Below are 23,330 nucleotides of genomic sequence, written 5' to 3' on the forward strand. Positions count from 1 at the left end.
AATTACTAACCGCTAAAATATTCAGCGCCGCTTCGTGGCCACGTCCCCCAGGCTCTCCTGGAACAACAGCGTTAAGGTCTCAGCACGGAAGTTACGGGGGTACTTCCAAACAGAGCGGGGAAAATTAAACGAGCAAATGGCAGGATACGAGCTAATAGAAGGGAGCTCTGCTTCCCAGGTAAAGCACTTGTTTTCACTGTAAAGAAATTGGTGTTTGCAGGGAGTGCTGGTAATGCAAACCGCATCCCCACCAGCCCGTGCCTGGCCCCCCCGGCTCCCGGGATTACTAATGCTCTTCAGCCCGCAGCTGTCTGAGGACGGCCGCATTTTCTGCATTGTTTTAATATCATCCTTCTCACCACATCCTCCCCGACAGCGCTCCCATCCTTCTCTGCTTAAGAGCCGGAGATGATGGGCAGCGTTTTGTCCAGGCCTGGCACCTCACGGACCGGAGCTACCAAAGGGCAGGACACAGAACGAGGAGCTCCCTCCCGCTGGGAGAAAACTCCTAAAAGTGCAAAAAAAAGCCCAAAAAGTCCCATCAGTAGGCACGGGAAAGCTACTAAAGGTGGGAGCTGCTGCTGCAGAAGTCATTTGCTGTCTGTTGAGACCTCATCAAAGGGAAGGGACTGAAACCCCACCTGCGCTCCACGCTGTGAAGGTATCGAGTGGATTTTGGTAAAATGTGCCCCTTCTGAACGCCAGGTAGGTCTTTCCGAAGGGTTTGAGTACGGGATTGTTCCATTTTACCTAAAACCAACAGCACTTCTGGTGGGAAACCAGTTCGCATGCTGGAGGTAAGCAGGACGGGCACTGCGGCTCCCGTGATAGATGCCAGGAATCGTGCCAATAAAACCCAGGCAGTCAGGAGAGCTCGGATCTCGTGAAGCAGATGTTGGAGTCTGGTCAGATCGCTCCTACCCTGAACCCAGTCAACTAGACCGACGGGGACTACAGTGGGAGACAGTCTAGACATAAATAGGATATGAAGACATGAGGTTGTATGAAATTAAACCCCATCCTGTGCTCCTCTGCGGGTGTGACCTGAAAAGAAATCACATAGAGAGCGAAATGGAAGCAGTGGCTTGTTCCATTAGGGAGAAGCAACTGAAGGACAGAACGAGAGGATGCCCCAGGAATCGCGTAGGGAATCCAAGGACTCAGCCCATGCTTGCAGATGAGATCTTCTCGAGAAGTCCTTGGCATGTGCTGTTACGGACAGGCCCGTGGGTTCTCCTTTAATCACACACCACAGCGCTCATGCTAAAGAGACACATAATGATTTGCAACTGGCTAACAGCAAACCAAAGGGAGAAAAACACCCATTTTGACACAAGATGAAATACTTCACACCCCTTCCATGGCTCAGAGTGTTAACCTCTAACTCTCCGCCTTGAAATCCCAGGTCAAGTAGTCAAAAGACATGAGCTGTGACTCAGCAATCGCTGCATCCAAACCTGAAACTGTGTGAGCTCGTACCTCCACCTGGCTTCCTCCTTCTCCTCCCATTTTCCATTACTTCATTCTCCATATATTTTCCTTCCCGTGTTCATGGCACACAAGCCGTATCGCTCACCCCTGCCTTCCATTTCTGTTTTCTTTCAAAACACTTAAACTTTCCCCAACCTGTTCATCTCCCGTAGCCACACACAAACCCAAAGGCAGTTTACAATTAATGCACTACGACGGTGAGCGCAGAGATAAATGGAAGCAATACGTTCCCTGTGGCTCAGCTGAGCACTCCTTGCTCCGGTCCTTTGAAAACACACAAAGCAGCGTTAAGTTAAAACACAGCAAAACAAAAAACCCACACCCACAAAGCAGCCACCGCTGCCCACTGAGCCTGATAAGCAAAAGCTGCCATCTCAGGCACAGCACTGGCAGGGTTTTGGTGCATTGCTCAGGTGGGCCAAAGGCATCTCTGGGCTTGCAGTGGTTGAAACAGAAGGAAAACAGATCCCCCGTGGAGAAGGGAAAGCAGCTCTCTGTAGAGCAAGCAAGGATCTCCAAGGAGGCCTCTGTATTTCTTCTAGGCCTTGGAGATCCAAGTAGCCTCCTTGGGACACGCACCTCAAAGCCCTGACCGATCTCGTAGCTCACCCCTAAAGCACAAGCATTAAGCCAAAGCCAGACTAGAACTGAGCATTTATTTAATTCTGCTCTCCCCACTGCTGTGTTCATGCAAGCACACGCAATTAAGAGGCAGCCCGACAAACGGAAAGCTCTTTGCAGGCCACACCTTGAGTAGCAGAGCACTGCCTCGGGTGAGAGGCCTCTGCTCCTAGCAGAGCACCCAGGCTGGGACAGAAATCGGTAGCAACAGCACATTGCACTGGGATCATGCAGTCAAGATGCAGGGCCCTTCCCTGATTTTTTCAAACCGTGCAGGAGCAACAAGCACGTGCCAAAACCCCTCCCTCAGAACAGAGGCTCTCCGGCAGAGATGGAAGCTGAGGGAGGAATTGTTCAGACCTGCCTGGGAGCTCCACTCCGATCTCAGCAGCGTTAGCACAATCGCTTGGAGGAACACAGCACTGCCATAACTCATGGGAAAACAACCCACGTGTGAGAAAATGAGAAATCCAGTGAAATCCCAGCCTTTTGTGCTTGTGAAACAGACTGAGGTGCGCCACCGTTCACGGAGGCCTTCCCAGTGCCTCACCAATCCCCCTCAGCTCCCACCTGGGAGGGTGGATGAGCCTTTGTCTTTCCCATCCTTGACCTCACCGCTGAGACTGCCAGCGCAGGGTAATGGCAATTACCATGGTGGTTTTGTGGCGTATTCATTTCCTTCCAGCTGTCATAACTAGAAAGGAATCACTGGCAGGAGCGTGTTCCTGCCAGCTTCCAGCCGTACATCTGTTCGCATTTGTCTGTTCGCACAAGATGGGATGCGAGCTCCCTTTCCTCCTGCGCTGGCATCTGTCTGCTCACACGATTTGCCCTGGAAGGGCTTTGACTTCGGAGGCTGAAAAAGTGAATCTCGGCGGATGAAAATGCCTTCGTGTATTTTAACAAGGCCAGAAGTGCCGGTGTGCAGCCTCCGCCATCAGCACTAACCAGTTCCGCGGCAGGTAATGAAAGCTGGAATAAAACTAGCAGCAGCCCATAAAGCTAAGGGGAGAAGCAGCTCAGGAAGGACTCCTTAGATCATACAGCAGGGCTGGGAGACTCCGGAGCTGGTGGGAGCTGATTCTCATTCAGATGGGACAAATTACAGCTAATCAAAATGATCTGCTAGGACAAGGATGGATGATTCATGTAAGGGAGGGAGTTAAAAGCCTATTGGACCACTGTAATGGCATACTTGAAGCACATGCAGGTCTCCCATCATCTCCACAGCCACAGCAGTAAGAATTTATTTAGGGCAAACAGAGGAGAATCCTTTAAGATATATGTGTTTGCTGTTTTAAAATTAATAATCTCTGGGGTTTCCGCTGTAAAAACGAATAAATAAATAAATCACAGCATAAAATGTCTCAAAGTTGCTGACTCAAAACACAGCGAGCTTACAACTGACCTCAGATTTTAAGATAAAGCCCCCAAATGGCTCTGCGTGATCTCAGAAACAACGGGAACACTGACGGGTTGGGAACGGGATCCCACGATCTGTGGGCTAGTCAGTAAGCTTCACAGAGCAAAAGATTGCAACCAAGGCTTGAGAAAAAAGCAGCAACCCTTTCAGCAGAGAAATGGATGTGAATCAGTTTCTGCCTCCCTGCATCACTTAGGCAATTCCAAGCAAGCACTTTTTACTCACTCCAATAGTTTTACATGCAATAAAAAAAAGAGAGGAGGAATATATGACCTCCGAAATTGATCTCAAGGGGTCTTTTTTCCTTTTTTTTTTTTTTTTTCCTTTGAACTAAGCCAGCCTATCTCTGTATAGCTTCAATTCAGCTTAAGCAGCAATAGAAACACAAAGGTGCCTTTTAACTTTTAGACCAGGTTCACACATCTAACGCTGGAACTAAACATTCATTTAACTCTATTATGTGAACAGCTAATCGACCAAAGGAAAAAAAAAAAATACTGCTATCCACTTCTAAAATCTGTTTCAGTCACACGCCGCTGTGTTAAAACAGACCACACTCCTCAGCTCCTACTTAGAACAGCAGACAGGGGACAAACCTAGGAACACTTCACTTTGCTTTCTCTACAACTTTCTACACATTGTTACTTACCAGTTACTATTTAAAGTCTACAGGAGAACGAGCTTTAAAAACCACACAGTTTTAGAGCAACTGGAGTCATAAAAGTCACTGAAGTGGTGTAGACAAAAAATGGGAAGACGTTCCATCCTTTCAGCCAATGTGACGTTGCTGTCTTTCATTGCTATTCCTGCAAGAGTCCTACAACACGTACACAGCCACACCAAACGTGTTGGAAGTGCTGTAGCGTCAACTGCGACGTGCACTCGCCCCACCATGCAGTATTCTTCCATTTCCATACTGCATGGGTCTTCTGCAACAAGGGCTGTGAGAGCTGCCAGCCCTCCTGGAGCAGCTGCAGTTTGATTTTACACGGAAGAGATCTTACCGCGTGCTGATGTGTCACAGTGCTGCCTCGCGAGAGGCTACAAGACACAGAACCAGACAAGCAGATGAACCCCTGTTGATAGCAAAGCAACTCAGAAAAACAAAGACAATACACCATGTTGTCTTTTATATTGAATATGCACCAAAAAGATATTCACTCTCTTTTGGGAAAACGGATGCAAAATGCCTCTGGACTGTTGTTACCTCCAAGTTCCATAACTTCTCTGTGAAGTATCTGAGGTTACCATTAACACAATTAACGTTATTTCTTAAACACAGGCAGATCACTGCAGAGAGGCATCAAAACAACAGACTTCTCTATAACATAAATGATAAATCCTCAAGCATATGAAGTTCAAACCTACTGGTACTATCTGCTTTAAAAAAAATAGTTTGGATCTTCACCTGAACACAGGACAAACTCATTTTTAGGAGTCTCTTCCCCTTAGTGATTTCTATGAGAATTCGGTAAACTCTAAGCAGCCATATACTATATTCAAACCTAAATAGTTGAATATATTCCTGAATTGTTATTTTGAAAGCACAGACCAACCCAAATTCAAATTAATTGTTTCAGATAAACTATGTTGGAATAATTTCATCCTTCTGATTAAAGCTTCCTCCCATCAGATGCTGTCACGAACTGCCAGGTACGACAGCTACCCCTGCACACAGATGGTGCTTACACATAAAACAAAGCAGGCAACAATGAACAAACTATTTTATTGCTGTTTACAGAGAAGAACATCCCATGGAAAATAAAGAATAAAAAATATATTCTGCTGCAACATTTTGAAAGCATGAATCTCACCCGGTGTAGCGCAGGGTGAAACCCTGGTACTGTAACTTCACAGTAAGCCCTGCGCACCTGGGCGCACACAGAGCCTCGAACAAATATTTATACCCATCATAGTACCATGTACAAAAACCTCAGAGGGAAATTTGAAACATCTTTCTTTCTCCTATGCCAATAGCAGTTAAAAAATTAAAACTGTTTTCGGTTAAACTGCATGAGCAGTACTTCTTTTAAGCTAAAGAACTCTGAAATTCAGCATAAGAAAGCACAGAAGAAGTAAGTTTTAAACGCTATGCTCCACATGTGGGGCATTATGTTTTCCTCACAGTGTAACTATAACTTTCATAGGGTTTTACCAACGATCAAGTCAATATTTTCCGAACACAAAGAGAAAATATGCTTTCTCCAATCAATGCTCTGACCTTTTCTTACTACAAAGAGCGTGCTTGTATTATTCATCTAAGCATACACGCACCACAAAAGATATGCAAAACAAATCAATAGAGATAACCTTTAGTGTCAAATGTCTAATGATGGAATAATAAAAACAAGCCTGGAAGCCCAAACGACTTGCTAAATTAAAATTGCATTGCAGTCACTTAAACTAACAAAATTCTCAGACAAGCTACAAAAAATGTTATTTTGCAGCAGTATCTCTGCTGAAACCTGAGGAGTATCAGAGTATTGGTACAACAAGGCATTTTCAGCAAAAGGATTCGTAAAAAATACATTTTTACTATATAGTTTCATATAAAAAGGCAATAAGAAATATAATAAAACCTACCAATTTAGGACTACATCTTCCTTAGCAAATAGCTTTCATCACTTGCACTATTACATACAGTACATTCAGTTTCCTACACAGAAAGTACATTTTCTTATCCCTGATGTATATTACAGTCGGCAGTGACAACAAACTGGTTCATTATCACCACTGGTTCTTGTAGCTTACACAAACAGCATCAATTTTACCTTAAACAGGCTTATCAATTACATAGTAGCACTTCCTGAAAGGAAATATAAGCCCAAAACATCAGAACCAAACAAGTGTTTTCAGAAATACACCAGCATACGTGGCTCAGAGTTCAGTGATGACTAACCAGGAGTATTGCATAGTACAGGGATTTTGCCTGCAGGAGTAAATCCACCCTTTGATTGTTTGTCACCTTCTGACTCCAAGAGCGGACAACAAATTAAACAGGTGCTAATGAATATGAAAGTAGAACGTGACCGAAATTACTGGTAAAAAACAAACAAACAAGAAATCGTACAGTTCTCTCTGGCACAGTGCAAAGTACATTAAAGACTGAACACGTATGTACAGTGTGCATGTGTATTTTCATATACATATAGTATGCATTTCCCTGACACATACACGTGTATATATAAAAGCATGAACACACACATCCATGCCAAACTTAGCAAAAAGATGGAATGTTTATAAGGTGGATGCGTTGTTCCAGTCGAAGCTGTCGGTCGCAGAACTGGCTGTTTATACAGCCAATATGATCTTCCACAAAACAGAACTATGATCGCCGGCATAGATTGACAACACACTGTCCATTTGTCCTTGTAACTTTCCAAAGGACCAATAATCACACTTTATAAAAGCTTATATTTGTATTAAACCCTCTTCTCCACAACGCTTCCCTCCCCCCCGACCTGTTCATATGGCTATTCCCTTTATGGAAATCTATGAAGAAAAACCTAGCTGAGTATGACTCTGCTGGAGGACCAGGCACAGCAGTTACTACTGAGATGAGATCTTCTCTTTTACATTTTCCTCGCAATGTAAAAGTTTACAGCCACCCCTGTAAAAATTATTAACACCTGATGCTGTTTTTGTTTTTTTCTTCCTTTGGGATTCAGCTGTTTTGGTTCCGAATACAAATGCATTGGCTGGAGTCTGCAACAGAGAATAACTGTGCTTTTCAGCACTGTTACCAACCTGCTCCCCAGCCAGTGTGACCAGCAGTCCAGTCCTTCCCTGCAAACCTTCTGAAACAGTTCACAAAATACTGGAATGTAATACAGATTTTCTTTTTCCCCTCTTTATCCTAGACGTCTTCACATTTTGAGAGAGCCTTCAAAAAATACAGATGATTTCTGCAACAAAACACTTTTAAATAAAGGTGATGGCTGTTAACCTGAGAGCTTAGTGTGATGTGAACACACCCTTTGTGGTATCCCCATCGGCTAGTACTTTCCTTGTTTAAGTCTTTCAATGTGGTAGCACAACTTTAGGGCAGGCCCCAGCTTCAGTCCCATATATTTCATTATCATATCACTCCTCAGTAACAGTAGTGCCTTCCCATCAATTTCCTGCAGAAGGAAGAGAACAAACACAACAACACACAACTGCTTTAACAATCTGCATGGTGACACCGGAAAGTACATCGCATTTGTTTCTACTGCAGTAAAAATGTATCTACCATTTATAAGGCAGTAACTTAGTGCAGTACTTTGATATTTACACCTGGCCACCGAAGGGAAATTTATTTCAGTATTTTTACGGTAAGACTAAGGCATGTGAGATGCTAAACAATATTACAGTAAGTAAAAAACTGACCAAACAGCCTGCAAAAGTAAGTACTAGCTGGGAAAAAGAGGAAGAAAAAAAAAAAAGAATAGGTCAAGGAAAGAAAAAAAAGCTGCAAAGGAAGGTCTGTGCAGTTGGAGATTAAATGATCCAAGCACTGAGGCCTTGCACTGAACCTTGAACACAGCTGTGGGAGGGTTCTGGCGGGTGCATGCAAATAGTCACGCAGAGGAAGGGGTTACAAACCATCTGAATCCGTGAAATAAGACAGATCCACATCCAGGTTAAGGCAGACAGATTGTTAGGATCAAGACCGAGGACAACTCAGGCAGATTGCAACTGCCTGGTTGAGAAGCTGCTGAAATATAGCAGTCCCAAGCTCTTAGTAGCATTACATACCGTAGACAGGCAATTAGTTCCCTAAAACGCCATAAAGAAAACCACTCTGTCTTTTTTTTTTTTAAACATAAACCCGACAAAGCAAGTGACATTTGGTCTTGCTATACAACTAAGAATAACTAGCACATAAGACAGGAAGTTCTGTAAAAAGTGACTTTGAATTTTCCTTTCAATTCAGCTTAATGTGAAATTTATCTGTTAGTAAGAGCCAGCGCAGAACAAGGGGGAAATACCACTAACGAGAAAGCCAACTTCGTTTTGGAGGGCTACATATAAAATGAAATAAGAAAGCAGCTCTTTGCTGAGCTACCTGCCATAGAAAAGCACAGGGAGAAGAAGGAAAAGGGGAGACCAAAAGCAACAGAAACCAACACTTAGGAGTTTCTCTCTCTAAATACAACATCTTGTTAGATCCTAGGAAACTCTATGCATTGCTTGGCAAAACAAAGCAAGCTTGACAAATTAAACATTTCAATTCAACCTCTGAATTTTAGTATTAATGACCAAGTGCAAAGGTAACCAGGTAAAGCTTCTCTTACTTTGGGATAACCAGTCTACGAAACAGACCAAAACACTACATGAGGAGTTTCAGGCAGAAAAATATTTTTTCAGCCTCCTTCTGTTATACAAGTGAGTAGAGTCTGTTCTACCTTCACTTGCAAACCCAGTGACAGAAATGAAAGCTGTATTCTAAGAGATTAGTGTGATAGACAAGATCTACTAGAACAGAATGGATATGCGTCATACATGTCTCCTAAAGAGTTCTGCGTGTGGAGCTAGAGCCTGCGGATCAGCCTCTTTCACAAAGCGCATCACTTCCTCTATCGACCAGGTGGAAGGATCCTTATTCAACATTCTTGAAGGTTCCCTTTTTAGCGAATTCAGGTCCGGTCCAGTTGTGGAACTTGCAGCTTTCAGGATAAAATAGTGTGAAAGGAAGAAGTATCACTAGTCTTTACAGGGAAAACACCTTTCATTTCACATAAGGCATTCTTACTATTAACAACAGGCTTTTATTATTCATTCTTTGCCATATATTAAGATGAAGGATGTTTTATTTTCCCCCAAGTAATACTGAATTGTTCCATTTGTCTTTAAATACCTTATACAACTGCATAACAGCAGCATAAACATTAGCATGATGACATACCTAGAGGGATTACTTTTACTCATATTTGGTTCCTGGGTCCTACGATGCTGGTATTTGGGAACGTGGCAAATGCAAGCTGAACTGTGCAGACAGGGACAGGAGGAAACCCTATCTCCATATTTCAGCAACACAGCAATGGCTGATAAAAATGCTCAGGAAGTGAGTTGCACGTAACTAGCACTGCCCAGTCTAGTTTGAGGAAAGTGCAGCAGACAAGACCCCTCTGGCTTGCACCACAGCGTTAGTTCTAACAGGCTTAGGTTCTGCATTTGAACTTAGGTTAACAAGCCTGACGTGCTTGGCAACAGCACAACATCTCAATCCATACGCAACCTATTTTCTATGGCAAAGAACTTCTTTATTCATAACTCACGGACTTTGTATGTTAATAAAAGCTGCTATATGCTTTGGAAAGCCTAGGCATAGAGCATACCTTCAATCCTCCTCTGTATTCGATTCCTACTGACTTCATAGAAACTACTGTTCCCAGCAGAGCTCAAGGAGAGCCGGCGCAGGACAGGGGCTGAATTTGAGGTAGCAGTCACTGGCTGAAAGGAATTTCTGTAATATGCTGTGCTCCCTGAAGAACGATATTCAGTGGAATTTCGACAGGTCGGGCTGGAAGGATTTACTGAATTAAGTGCAGAATCCATAGAGTCCTCAGAAAAGCGATGCTCTTTGGAAGTGCTGTTTTCTTCTATGGGTAACGTTTCCGCTACAGGAAAAGAAAAAAAAAGGAAAAAAAAGCATTGATCGGTTCAAAAAGATGGGCTTTTTAACTCTGTTATTTAAATCCTTGCTATGTTCTCCTGAAGATAACTACAGGTTCCAAGCCTGGTAATGAATCTCCTGTGAGGAAAGCACTACTGCAGAATAGTTGACCAGTTGACCTCTTCCTTGAGTAATCACTGGGCCCTTACTACATAAATAAATAAATAAATAAATAAATAAATCTAACATGTAAAGTTTGAGACAGCCTTCCATAAATTATTTCACATGTATTTGTTAAATATTACCAACAGGGCAGGGACATAAGGATTGGTTTTTAATTTTAAATTGCCCTGATGTTAGCATTAATACATACGCAACCTCAGCAAGCATTTCCATGATCTTTTTTTTTTTTTTTTTAATATAAACAAAAACTTCTATCAATAACTTAATAAACAAGTGGACAATTATCATCTGTAGATCCCAACATGTCCAGAGACAGCAGCCATCAATAAAAATTGAACAAATTACACGCAAAGCTACAGAAGGCAGTGAATCCCAGATGCACGCTAACACAATGCACCCTGACCACGATGCTGTATTGGTGTGTAGTTAGAAACCAGTGAGAGCACCACTCCATTCTCGAGCCCTCGTATGACTCATCTCCATTTGCACCAGGCCAACATCTAGCCTGAGAAAGAAGTTGGAAGCATGATGTAAAAATCTGTATGAAACAAATGCTGCTTTGGCAGGAGAGCTAAGAGCTGGAAAATATAGCTAACAGGTTCACAGAAGTGTAAACCCCGCAATACCATCTTGAAAATTACTCTTAGCAAAGTTATAAAACATATGCTAGTGGAGTAGCATATTCTTTGGGATAACTGGTACAATCTGCGAAAACAAGTTCCTAAAATATACTCCTTATTACTCTTCTTATATGGCAACTTTCAACCATTTGCTGGGAACATACCAGGATTAAAGCTAAAGGAAGAGCATTTTTCTTAAACAAACAAGAAAGAAAAATCAACCAAACTAAAATAAAAAAAACAAAAGCCAACAACACCAGACTGAGCTTCTCAAGCATGTTTAACTTGCTCCATGAGGCCTTAGGTTCTCTCTCCTGAAACCTGCTTAAAAGTTTAGTGAAGAACATTAAGTGTGTTTTGCAGTAATGTTCTTCAGACAACATAATCCCAAAGGGGGGCAAGGATAATGAGAACATCAGCTCCCTGCTTAGAGAACTCAGCACAGCAAGATCTACAAGATGATGTAACATCTTTCAATAAACTTGATAGTTGTGGCATAAAGAAGCCTTTAAGTACCCAAGCCCCAAAACCACCACTGCATACTTTATAGTTTGTTAGATCTGTATCAGAAAAGCAGAGCAGCGGATACTGAGGTTTTCAAAGAAAACAAACCCCTTTACATTTGTCAGCTTGAAGTAGCTGCAGCAACTTGCCAAAATGAAACCAAAAGCCATCTTCCTACACAATTTCCAAGAGAATAACAGATGCAGTCAATGATAAGCACTGTAAAATTAGAGGAAACCAAGAGAACATTAGATCAGTAGGAAACGAGAACACTAACAGGAACCTCAGTCAAAGACCGAAAGGCAGAGTTGATATTTCAATTAGCTACAGCAAAGCAACACGAAGGTGTCTAAGGTTCAGCAGAACACACAGACGTGGATTTCAGAAGGTGGGAATGCTGGCATGTTGCAGGGGGCAATCATCTTTTACAGCAGGTGCTTGTGCCTGGCAGCTACGCCACCCACTCCACTCCCTCTCCATCCACCCAGCTTCTCTACGAGCAAAACCCAGCTGCAGTCTCGTTGAAGAAGCGGTCAACTGGCTTGACAGCTGATTCAGGATTGCTGTCTGACACACGGAGCCTTGCCAACAACGCAGCAACGAATGACAATTTTCCTACCTCAACATTTTGACCAGATGTGTGTAACAATGGTATGGAAAGCAAATTGTTTTATTTTTTTTCCTGTTTCATGGGAGGTTCCACTGCAGAATGCCTGATCTGTGGATAAATTAATAAAAAGCTAATAAAAGGCGTTATGGCCTTATGTTTCAATTGTAAGGATGACAATAGAGTGTTTAGGACTGAAGGCCTTAGCAGGAATTGGACGTTTTGTTTTCTTGAAGCTCCTCCGGGAATAGGAAGTCAGTTGTTCTGCCATACATAACTGCGTGATGTAACTGGCTGCAGTGCTAGGAACACTCTGTTTCCAAGGGGAGGGAGACCGGGTTATTTCTCTTTCCTCTCCCTTATCTTTCAAAACTTTGAGAAGAAACTGTTAGTGAGCAGAAAAGACAGCAAAATCTGCAGAACATATCCCTGAGCAGATCAGAAGGAAAACGAGCTGTTTGAAAGACCCTTTCCCACAATTATTCCATTTTGCGTTCAAATGATATTTCAAAACAGCTCTTTCAAGACGGCTATGTCTCAATAGAGCCAGAACTTTTCAGGGGCAGATCCTTCTTGCTAACCAGCCCATGACTGACCGCTATGAAATTACCTCCAGATTTTCAGCAGAGGACACTGCCCTAATGGGAAACACACAACACTAGAGAATACTTTGCCTCTTGAAACACACAGAGTGCAAACTCAAACTTCTGAAACCATGGCAAAACTTTCTTTATTTTTGTTTTTACCCCAGGTAACTGCACTTTGTAATGAATTACTGATTTTAAAATGCATTTTAAGGAATACATTAACTTCATCTATAAAAGGGATCCAGTACTGAACTACTCCACGAGGCATAAAAAGCAGTACATGCATGATGGCTTTCTTTGAGGGAGCTTTCTTACAAGAGAATGCAGCTCTAACTCAAAACGCTTGCTTTGTCCAATTAAAACAACTCTATTTCAGTCGAATTAAATGCTCTACACTTATTCCTGAAGTCACCTACCAGAAATGCCTGATTTAATTGCATAGATATTGTTCAACTAACCCAGTATTCCTTCAGGAAAGGTACAGTTCTGCATTGACTGTTAATTTCTGTACTGCCGCTGTTACTGTACATTTGAAATGGTGACTCTTACTGAACTATCACTTTGAACATTTTAATTTGATTTCCTTTCCTGCTTTAACTGAAGTCCTATGACTTTCTAATCTGCACAGAAAAAGAGATCCTTCTGCCCACGCTGAGGCTAATAACTACAAAAGGACCCCAGAACCTCCAAAAAAAAAAAAAAAGAAAAGAAAAAAAGAGAAAAAAGAATATGAAGAAGCAAAGAGCTCATCTCTATCTGGCTTCAAAAAAGCCTTTGGCAATAATATCCCAATATACTGCAGCAACAGAAAGCATGGATCAGATGGGATGAGTCACATCAACAAGTTACTATGACTTAACTAGTTAAGTAACAAAAGGGGAATAAGACCATTCCCTCACAGATCTCTCACTGAGGTTTAAACCAGCATGCTTCACCTCACATCTGAGGCAGACGAAGAGTGGGTGCATGCTCAGTTACTGCAGCTCTGCTGTGGGGCAGGCAAAGGCACTATTTGTCCCGGAGCCGGAGCATCCTAACAGCTAGCTGCCACGGGGCGGGCTGCTCTGCTCCCCTTGCCACGGCTGCATTTTATCCAACTCTTCCCTGCGCTCATCTGCATCCACACGGAGTCAGTCCTGAGAAGAAAACTGCACAGACTCTTGGCTTCACCAAAATGTTTTCTGTGCTTTGGGTCACGGGCTCAGCTTGCCACCCAGTCAGGGAGACGTGGGGCCCGCTACAAGGACAAGGAGGTGAGGAAAGCAGGATCAGCACAGCTTTCCGTGGCAGCCAGCCATAAATGGAGCTTAATCGTATCATCAAAATGCACCCTTACTCACCTGTTGGCTCGAGCCCAGAGTTATTAGAGTTGCTTCTAATTTATCTCCTAATCCATTTCAAGGCAATTGGTTTTCTACTAAATTGCCATACAAGAAGCAGGAGGCTTCATACATCACCTATTTGCCTGGGTGACTTCATGAAAAATGCAAGCATGTTGAAGAGGAGGACTTCTTGAACTTGCAGCAGATCTTCCATAAGCACAAAATCTGTGCCACCGGTCAATAATTAATACACTTCCACCCTGGCCTGTCAAGGGCTACAGACAAACTAGACACATGTGTTGTACTCGGTCCATTTTGACTGGAAGTACTGAAATCACAGGTAATCCTCATATATAATACCAATACAACGTAACTACCTTCAGATGGATGAGCATCATTCCTGGGAAGTTTAGGGGAAAGGGGAGCAGTATACGGTGGAGAGTCCTGAGAGTATCGTTTCGCACTTCTGTTTTCAGGTATTTCTTCTTTTGCTGTGAAGAGGAAAGTCACCACCTATTTATTCTGGCATAAAACGCTCACAGGGAAAGTAAAAGGACAAAAGCAAAAACATACATCAGGCATTCGCCAGGTTACAGACCAGTTTCTTATGTCACACAAACTCAGCCATTTCAATACAAACCTTCAAAGATGAAATAACAGCTTAGTTTATATTGTCATCATCCAAACTACCTTGACCTTGGCTACTTTTCTGACAAGTGTTAAAACAAATGACTTTCATCTGACAGGCTGAAACAAATCCAATTTCTCCATTGGAGAAAAAAAAAAAAAAAAAAAGAGTATTTTTTTTTTCTAAAGCAGCTCCTAGAAGTCAGACTCAGCTACCAGACAGCTGTGAGGAAGCTTCATCCCCGATATGAATCTTGTGAAATTGCACTGATGTCAAAGTTTTCTCAGCTACAGCTCCTGATAACCCTCGGGCTGGGATTTGTAATACCAGGCACTGCAAACCACCTGATGGGAGATCTTGCACAAGCCATTTCCCTCTCACTCTCTCTACACTCCTGGTGTAGCAGAGAAAGATACTGGGCTGATATATAATATCAGAAGCAGCCACCTGCAAAACCCACCTTCTCTGCTAGAAGACCAGACAGTATGTTGAGGAATTTAAAATTTTGGAGCTGCCACTGAGCAAGACGAATGAAGATGGAAGAAAGGACTTCTTCCTGTTATGGGATGGGCTGAACTGTATCACCTGTCAGAGCAAGCCCCTTCTTATGAGACAGTGAGTGTTTTTCTGTAAGCTTATTTTATGATTCAAACAGAAATTGAACAGATGAAATGTGAGGTTTTGAGCTTGTTCTCTTAGTAGCGGCCCAGTGATACATACAACATGCATATGTTTCCTGGTTTGACTGCAAGGAAGAATTTGCTGAACAAAATGATTTCTGCACATGTGGTATGAGCTATCTCAACCTGTCAAAGCACGTGCACTCTGGAACGAATTCACCACAAACTGAACAATTCAAGTTAGAGCAAGGCAGATGAAAATGTTAAATTCCACAAAGTCACCACGCTTCTCAAAGACAACAGAACCTGAAAATAAGAGCTGCTTAATAGTACCTGGTTTGTTCCTGTCATACTCCGTAGGGCTATGCGCACATCCCATGTAAGGGCTGAAGGGCTGGCTACTGAAAAGATTATCACACTGCAGACTGTGGCAGAGTTTTTCCAAGAAACGTAGGACAAACGATGCGCTGTTTACAGAAGGAAGATTGATGGCGTGCTTCTCCCCATCAAAGGAAGCTGTGAACAAGAAGACGATGTCAAACATCCCCCAAGCATCATGAAGTATAACAAAACACCACCAAGGAAAGGAGCTTTGATTTAAACAATGCAAGACATGAGAGGAGTAAACAATCGTTCTGATATTTAACAAATTTATCTCCAAAGGACTGATTCGACCTTCTGTTGGATCCACGCCACTTTAAATTTGCTCTATGGGAACTTACGTTAATAAAATAACTCTGGATTCACACCAGCATAACAAAACGAAACCTTACGGGTAATTTCTATTGTCTGCTTTATACAGCAGTAACCTCTGCACCACCTATTTGCAGGAGAAAACATAGAAAAGACCCATTGCAGTTTTTTGCTGGGAAAAAAAAAAAAAAAACAACAACAAAAAAAACAAAAAGGCAGGAAGCAAGAGATTTTAATTTTTTTTATTTATTTATTTATTTTTTTTTAACATTTCTAACTGAACTGAGCTTAGTTGGGGTATTATGCTGGCATCCATTGCCACTGAAATTCTGACTGCAGAAGCTGTTTTGCCATTTGATCTTTTACCATTGGAGAAATCTGTCCTGCTGTCAGTGCTGCAACGGTCAGGCTCCCATTTATTTCAACAGGAGCAAGGTGGCAGAGACACCACAACAACAGGCTCGAATGAGCAATTACGAAGAGATTGGACATGTGCCAGCGTCTTTTATTCGTTGACTTCCTTCCTCATCCCCCAAACATTCAGACTGATGTTGTTAATGGTATTTGCCTCTTCTGTGACAGTTGGTAAGATTCGGAAGGACTGAATCTTGCAAGCACCACCGGTACACAGATAAACGATCACCATTACATTAGCTGGATGTAGTTATTTCTGATTAGGCAGACATTACAGCGAAACAGGACCAGACTTGTAACTTATGCTTAGGGTTGCGAAGAAGTAGCATAGACACCAGGTTTATGCATCGATTTGTCTTCTTGGGTTTTCAGCCTATCAAGCAGCTTTCTGTTTTTAGCACGAGTTTCCAAATGACAAGCAGAACTGTAGAGGATCACGTTTTGTTGGTGGCAGATGCACTTTCAAAAATGAACCAAAAAAAAAAACACAAAAAAAAAAAAAAAAAAAAAACACAAAAAAACAGAAATGACAAGGAAATCTTTAGTTACAGATCTGAGGCAAGGGACATTTCCATACTGTGTTACAGAAGAGGCGATAACATAGGGAAAAATAAAGAAAACGCCCAAGCTTTAGCATATTTTAGGCTTCCTTAGGAAATCACAAGTGTGACTTACACTGCTAACATAAGCAAGCTTATGATTAGAATTAATGGGAGAACACGGGTGAGCATCAACAATAATGTGCTACCTCCTGTCTGCTTTCATGACCCAACACAAGTGCCTAAAATTTAAGAGTCAGTACCACAGGGACAAGCCCCGGACCCGCAGGTTTCCGTAGCCCATTCATTTTTTCCAGTCTCCAATGCTGAGATGAAATCCTACTGACACACATGTGGCTCAGCCATGAGTCTCCCTACCTCCTGCTTGGGGAAGGGGTCTCTGCTGACATATTTCTGCTTGCAGCTCGACCCGTTTGGAGAGCAAATGGGCTGTGAGACCTAGCACAGGCTGCTCTCCGTGTATTTACTGCGAGGTAGTGCTGTCAGCTCCAGCCACAATTTAAAACACTTTATAATAGCCTTACAGGTAGTCTTATATGGCCTTGGGGAAATCACTTGTTCTCCACATCTTAATGTCTCATTTTGAAAAGAAGCATTGAAAAGAACAATATTATCTTTGAGTTGTCAAGAGGATAAAGCAAGAAACATCCGAAGCCATCTGACCGCCCCAACAAGGCAGACCACGGGAAAAATCCACAAGTAAGGGTTCAGTCAGTGCAAACACAGCTCCCTCCTACTCCAAACCCCCGAGGGCAACCACAGGAACTCCAAGCAAAGGAGAGGGATCCAGATCCACACGGCTCTGCTCGGGGATACAGCACATGCTTCTTACTTCCTAGATAAATGCCAGGGCTGAAAATAAAAAGGAGTACTTCCGAGGTGCAATAACCTCGGCATTTAACGACAAATAAAGAGGGAATGGAGCTTGTTTGTGCAATCCCAGCCCATGGGATGAAAAGTCATTCGCATTTCTTTACTTTCCATTGTGTAGGCATGTTTTAAACAGAAAGCTAGGAGAAAGGCTGAGAGCGAAACTATCAGACAAATGTGTTTGTCTGATAGTGAAGAAAATCACCCAAGAGACTGATTTAATTCTCTGCTTGAGAAGATTTATCTGAAACTCAGACTATTTCATCCACCAAATGCCACAGTCTCAGAGCTACAAGGGGAAAAAAAGAGGCTGACACTACCACCATGAGTGGGCTTGTTAATCAAGCCTCTAATTTCCTTTCAGTTGCATTCGCCTGAATTGAAACCTTATGCATCAAGCAAAAATAAAATGGTTTGTGTTTCTGTTTTGAGTAAGAAAAGAGGGAAAAAAGCTAAATTCAACTCCATTCAAAACAATTATTTTCTCTGGCAGCTGAACCAAAGAACCCACTAATTATTCACACATATTCCAGAAAGATTATTTTATCCATGTCCCAGCATACAGCTTCCTCCTATGGCAGATACAATACGTGCCATTAAAGTTTGTGAGTCCACAGAAGATTTAGATTTCTTTGCTTAGCCTCTGATGCAACAAATTATTTATCTTGCTAGTCTCAAGAAAAGAAAAAAAAAGAAAAAAGCCTACACTAAAAACACTTTCAAACAAATTTCTACGAGAAAACAATTTCATTCTCTCATTTTGTTCTACTGTTTATTTTCTGTCTTTCCATGATGCTCACAAGCACAGCCGGCTGTAATGTGCTACATTAACCTAAGTCACATTTTGTGCTTCTCAAAATGTATCACACGAAAATTTCTGATCAAACGACACGGAGTTTTAAGTGTTTGTTCACCCAGCTTTTCAGAGACCTGCCTGACAAGCTGATGGGAAGGCAGGAGCTCAAGAACACAAGAAACTCACTGGAGTCTTGTGGCTCTAACACCTGAGTGAGCTGCAGGACTGAGCTTCGGGAGCAATCTACAGAGCCAGGTTCCTCAACTCCAGGGCTACTGAGCAGGGCTACTGAATCCAGGCCTTGTAGTGAAGCCTGGTGTAACCCAGCAATTCCTTTTCCTACAGAATTTTTGAATGTAAATAAATAAGAACTACACAGCAGAGAAAAAGCACCCATTTTGTGAACAAACTCATGGGGATACATAGGCAAGGACTACTGAAGTTCTGCTCCATGCAGGTCAGGGTGCTATGTTTTAAATATCGTTAGACAGCAACATCTTTTATGAGGATTTAATTAAACCTGTATCCCACTAATCATCTTTCACATCTGGTGTTAATGTAAGGAGATTAAAGTAATGCAAAGTCTTTTTACTACCAGTGATGGAATTATGAATTGATGTGCTAACTGCTCTGCAGAATATTTCCTAGCCCAGAAAGAAAAAAAAACGTCAAGCAGCAGCTATTCAGTTTGAGATATATGGGTAATTTATCTGTAGACCTGCCATTAATATGTAGCAGAGATAAACCTATTCCTTAATAGAGGACATAGGTGGATGAACACTGACCTAAGAGACTGGGGAACGGGGGAAGGGAAGAAGCAGCAAATTTAACATGTGGAATCACTTGCCTGGAAGCTAAACAGATTAGTTGGAAACTTTTCACCCACTTGCTTAAGGCATTAAGAACACAAATACTATGTATGGATAAGATCATGCGAATGACTTGAATTAATAAATCTGATATTTCCCTTGCACTGAGCTTACTTGACAAATGTTTGGCTGCAGCTGTTAAATGAGGTGCACAAGCTCTACTTACAGGAACCTAACTGCAGAGTGTACATGGAATTTAACTTCTCTATTGCTGAATTCTAATTTAAGAATTGTTCAGAACATCCTCGGCCCACGCTGAGATAAATTACACTCCACCAGTGCTCTCTTAATAACAGAGTTCCCAAGTATATACTCTTGACTGTGCTTATGCGTTACAAAAATGATACGAACTCCCTGCAGTTCCTTCCCCTGTTGCGAAGAAACAGAAATCAAATGTCTTCACGTACCAGTTATCATCTCCCCTCCGTGATGGCCAGATTTCAGAAATCCAAAGACGGTCTTGGACTGGTAGGCACAATCCACACAAGCCTGTACAGCCTGCTGAAGTACCACATTGACAGGACCCGGCCCAAAGTGATCTGGAAGCTGCTGAAGTTTCTTCTTATCCAGGTGAGGCCCAGAATTTCCATGCTTGTTGACATAAACACACACTGCAAAAGAAGGAGCCGTGTGAACTGTAGAGTACTTCTGCTTCAATCACAGCTGGTGCGCACAGAAGAATAGAGACACGTTTCACACGCCTGAACTGCAAGCTGTTTCTGCAGTTTGAGTCTTGCTGACAAGATGTACCGCTCAGCCCAAAGTGGAACACACATACCATCATGCATGCATACTTTCTGAGCATGCAGCAAGTTCTCTCTCTGCCTTCTGTTGAGGTTCTCCTGCCTCAGTCCCACAGCCGCTTCCCTCTGATCTCTACAGCCCTTCTCTACCCTGCCAAGGAAACAAAGCCGTCACAATCTGTGCTCTTCTTTTGACTCATCTCTATTCACACCCAGGTACCAATAAAGTAAAAACTACCGGCAAGTCTTCTGAAGTACCAAAAATCAATTCTAAAAAGCTGGCCTTAGCAAATTGCTTCCTTTTTTTTCCCCCTCATATTTGAGAAGCTGCCACAAACCAAACCCTAAGGCATATGCCTGCCATGGATGCCCGTTCAGAAGCACCCAGGCAGCATTGCCACGTGCAGGTATGATGGCCAGCATCCCTACCCTCAGTAGCCCCAAACCACTCGTGTATGATTTCCACACTGCAGCTTGGCCTTCTCTGCTAAATAAAATGAACACACTTCTCTGAAAACTGTGCGAGGTGGTTTAAAGCTTATCACAGAAGCAAACCGGACTTTCGAAAATACTTTTTACAGGGACTATGAAAACCTTTCAAAATGAACAACACTGTAAAAAAATAAGAGGAAAAGAAATAATTGAAGATTTTTTATTTTTCATTCTTTTTGACTATTATATGGCCAGGATGCACCCAAGGCACTATTATAGCTTAAAGTAAAAATGTCTTTCTGTGCTGATTAAGCAGACAACCTAAGCATTCGCTATACAAAAGGCTGCCACGTTCTCTTAACTGTAGTGCTATTTGGGCTCAGTTAAAAACATTTCACTTTTAAAAATGAAACATTTCTGTGAAGTGTTTCAATGATCTTCTATCTTCATGCATATCAGCTTACTCTCTGATGTCTTCATATTGGAGGATGCATCCTTGTATGAATTAAAAAAAAAGATACAAATCAGCAAAAAGAGTTTTTGTGACATCTTCTGTCTGATCTCAGTAACAACTGAATCCTGCAAGGTTTATGTTCCTAGGAAACACATAGGTATTTTCCCCTCATCCATCACTGAAGCGGGGATTGAGAAGGGCCTGACAACTTCTATTGTAAAAACAGTTTTTAAATGTCAAAAGTACCCCAAACAAAATTATCATAATTTATGGACTTTTTAGAAAGTTCTGAGATTTCAGTTGACAACATACAAATTGTTTCATTACAGGGTTACAGGTTCCTCAACGAGTTCGCTCATTAAGTAGCTTATTTTTGTTTTGCCAACCCTGTTTAAGATACTTTTCATTGCTCTTAACTTTGCTTGTTTGGGGAGGAGGGACTTACTTCCCCTGATCGCCTTAACTTGGTTTTAATGGAATTGCTTTTTTAATGTAAGGCTACAGAGAAACAAAATCTCACTTTTGTTTTTTGATAGTCAAGTGTGAATGATTCTTGAGTATCATATTGGTTCTTCAGCTACATCTGCTCCCTTTTCATATATTGAGGACCGTGACAGACATGGAAGAACCACGCAGTTTCCCTTTCAGACAGAAACAAACTAGTCTCGTTTGTACTAGTCTAGCACTAGCCAGGTCTAGTAGATCTACCAAAAGTCTCTCTGTTCCACCACTTCTTGCTATAACGCAGGCATTTACATACTACTTGTGCACAGCAACCTACAAATACCTTAAAAAAAAAAAAAAAGTAGGCAAGTAATCATTTGCTGTAATAAGTTTATGGCGTATTTTCCATAAAATGACATAACTATTTTTCTTGAAATGGAAGCAATTTCACACTGAAAATGTCATTATTGTTTTCCTTTTACCTGTGGATATAACTGCTGCAGTTGCACCAGATAAACTAACTCCATCTTTAAGTATCTGTGTAGTGCCACTGTCCCCATCAGGAGAAGAAAGAGGAGAAGGTGGTGCAGAAGACAGTTGTTCTGGGAAGATTTTTTTCTGTTTCAAGAAAAAAAAAAAAAAAAGTCAAAATGTTTAATGCTTTTTAAGTAGTATACTAACCCTTTCTACTACCAGTTATCATACTACTAGGAGTGTGTGTAGCTCCTTATTACAGAAGTACCACACACTGCAAAGACGATGAAATCCAGGAAAGGAAGCCCAGAAATTGCTCATTTGCATTGACAGCTACTTGAGTGAAATAGCAGAAGACAAATGACTTAAAAAGAAACCCACCTCTACCTGAGAAGGAGCAGAAAAACAATGAGTTTTTATGTATCCATTCATGACCCTTCTACATTTTACGAATCACAGAAGAGGTGTTTTGGATTACTTTCCTGGCCATATTCTTCCAATCATCTGGGTTTATCATAACTCCAATAAATTAACTGGGCCATGTACATATTCACATATAAATCCTGATTCAAATTCAGCTGTCAGCTTTACAGTGCATCTACATTTTCCTTCAACTTGTTTCAAACGGGCTGAAATTCTCAACTAATCACTTTCAGGAATGGGTGTTTGACGCAAGATATCAAATAAACCCGTAGTTATAATCCAGTCACATGGGTTGCCAAAACATTCTTCTTTTCCCAAACCAAACTTATTTGCAGCCTATCATATGACAGACAACCAGAGCTCGTAGCCCAAGGACTTGGAAATTGGTCAGCATGCCTTACCTTCCAGCTGAGGAAAAGCAAATGGTGTTGTAATTTGGTTTGGGCTGGGATTTAGGAAAGAGATATACATAAGAAAGGCACTTCTAACATGCTCTGACGTGTTATGAAAAATGCACAGAAATAACAGAAGCAATTAACTGGAAAATAGTTCTTCACCTCTTCCTACACCATTTATTTTTGCCTGAGAACAGGTTATGTCCTCATTTTCTTACCTACCACAAAAGAATAGGAAGGGAAGAGGTTACCCAAGGTCTCGACACTGCTGAAGGCAGCGGAGACCTGGCTACTCTGGACTGACTCTGGTGGTCTGACATTGTTCTGTAGTTAAGAGAAAAATCAGTCAGTTCCCTAAGAGAAGCTTCCACCTATCAGCAACCACTCTTACAAGCACGGTATTTACTAAATAATACATTAAAAATCACGCAGTAAGCAATCAAAACACACACCTTCCTAAGAGCAACGGTGCTTAACCTCCGCAGAACACCTACAGAGAATAAACTGATTTCCTTCCAAAATCCACAGCACATTAAAGAAAATTTCTGTGCTCATTACA

At 41.9% G+C, this 23,330-nt stretch overlaps 1 protein-coding gene across 5 annotated transcripts in view; it reads right to left on the reverse strand.

The window, feature by feature from the left end:
- Nucleotides 1-5,242: 5,242 nt before the first annotated feature.
- SCML2 (Scm polycomb group protein like 2) overlaps nucleotides 5,243-23,330 on the reverse strand; it is a 66,780-nt gene continuing 48,692 nt past the window's right edge. For all 5 annotated transcript variants that reach the window (XM_084506823.1, XM_084506821.1, XM_084506819.1 and 2 more), the window contains 7 exons: nucleotides 21,962-22,097; nucleotides 19,814-20,017; nucleotides 15,538-15,720; nucleotides 14,334-14,447; nucleotides 9,856-10,137; nucleotides 9,020-9,183; nucleotides 5,243-7,656 (listed from right to left, as the gene is read on the reverse strand). In XM_084506823.1, coding sequence (XP_084362949.1) covers nucleotides 7,531-7,656; nucleotides 9,020-9,183; nucleotides 9,856-10,137; nucleotides 14,334-14,447; nucleotides 15,538-15,720; nucleotides 19,814-20,017; nucleotides 21,962-22,097 — 1,209 coding nt within the window. In that variant the 3' untranslated portion in view covers nucleotides 5,243-7,530. The remainder of the gene's footprint in view (nucleotides 7,657-9,019; nucleotides 9,184-9,855; nucleotides 10,138-14,333; nucleotides 14,448-15,537; nucleotides 15,721-19,813; nucleotides 20,018-21,961; nucleotides 22,098-23,330) is intronic.

This window comes from Aythya ferina, assembly GCF_964211825.1.
Source record: "Aythya ferina genome assembly, chromosome: 1".
NCBI lineage: Eukaryota > Metazoa > Chordata > Aves > Anseriformes > Anatidae > Aythya > Aythya ferina.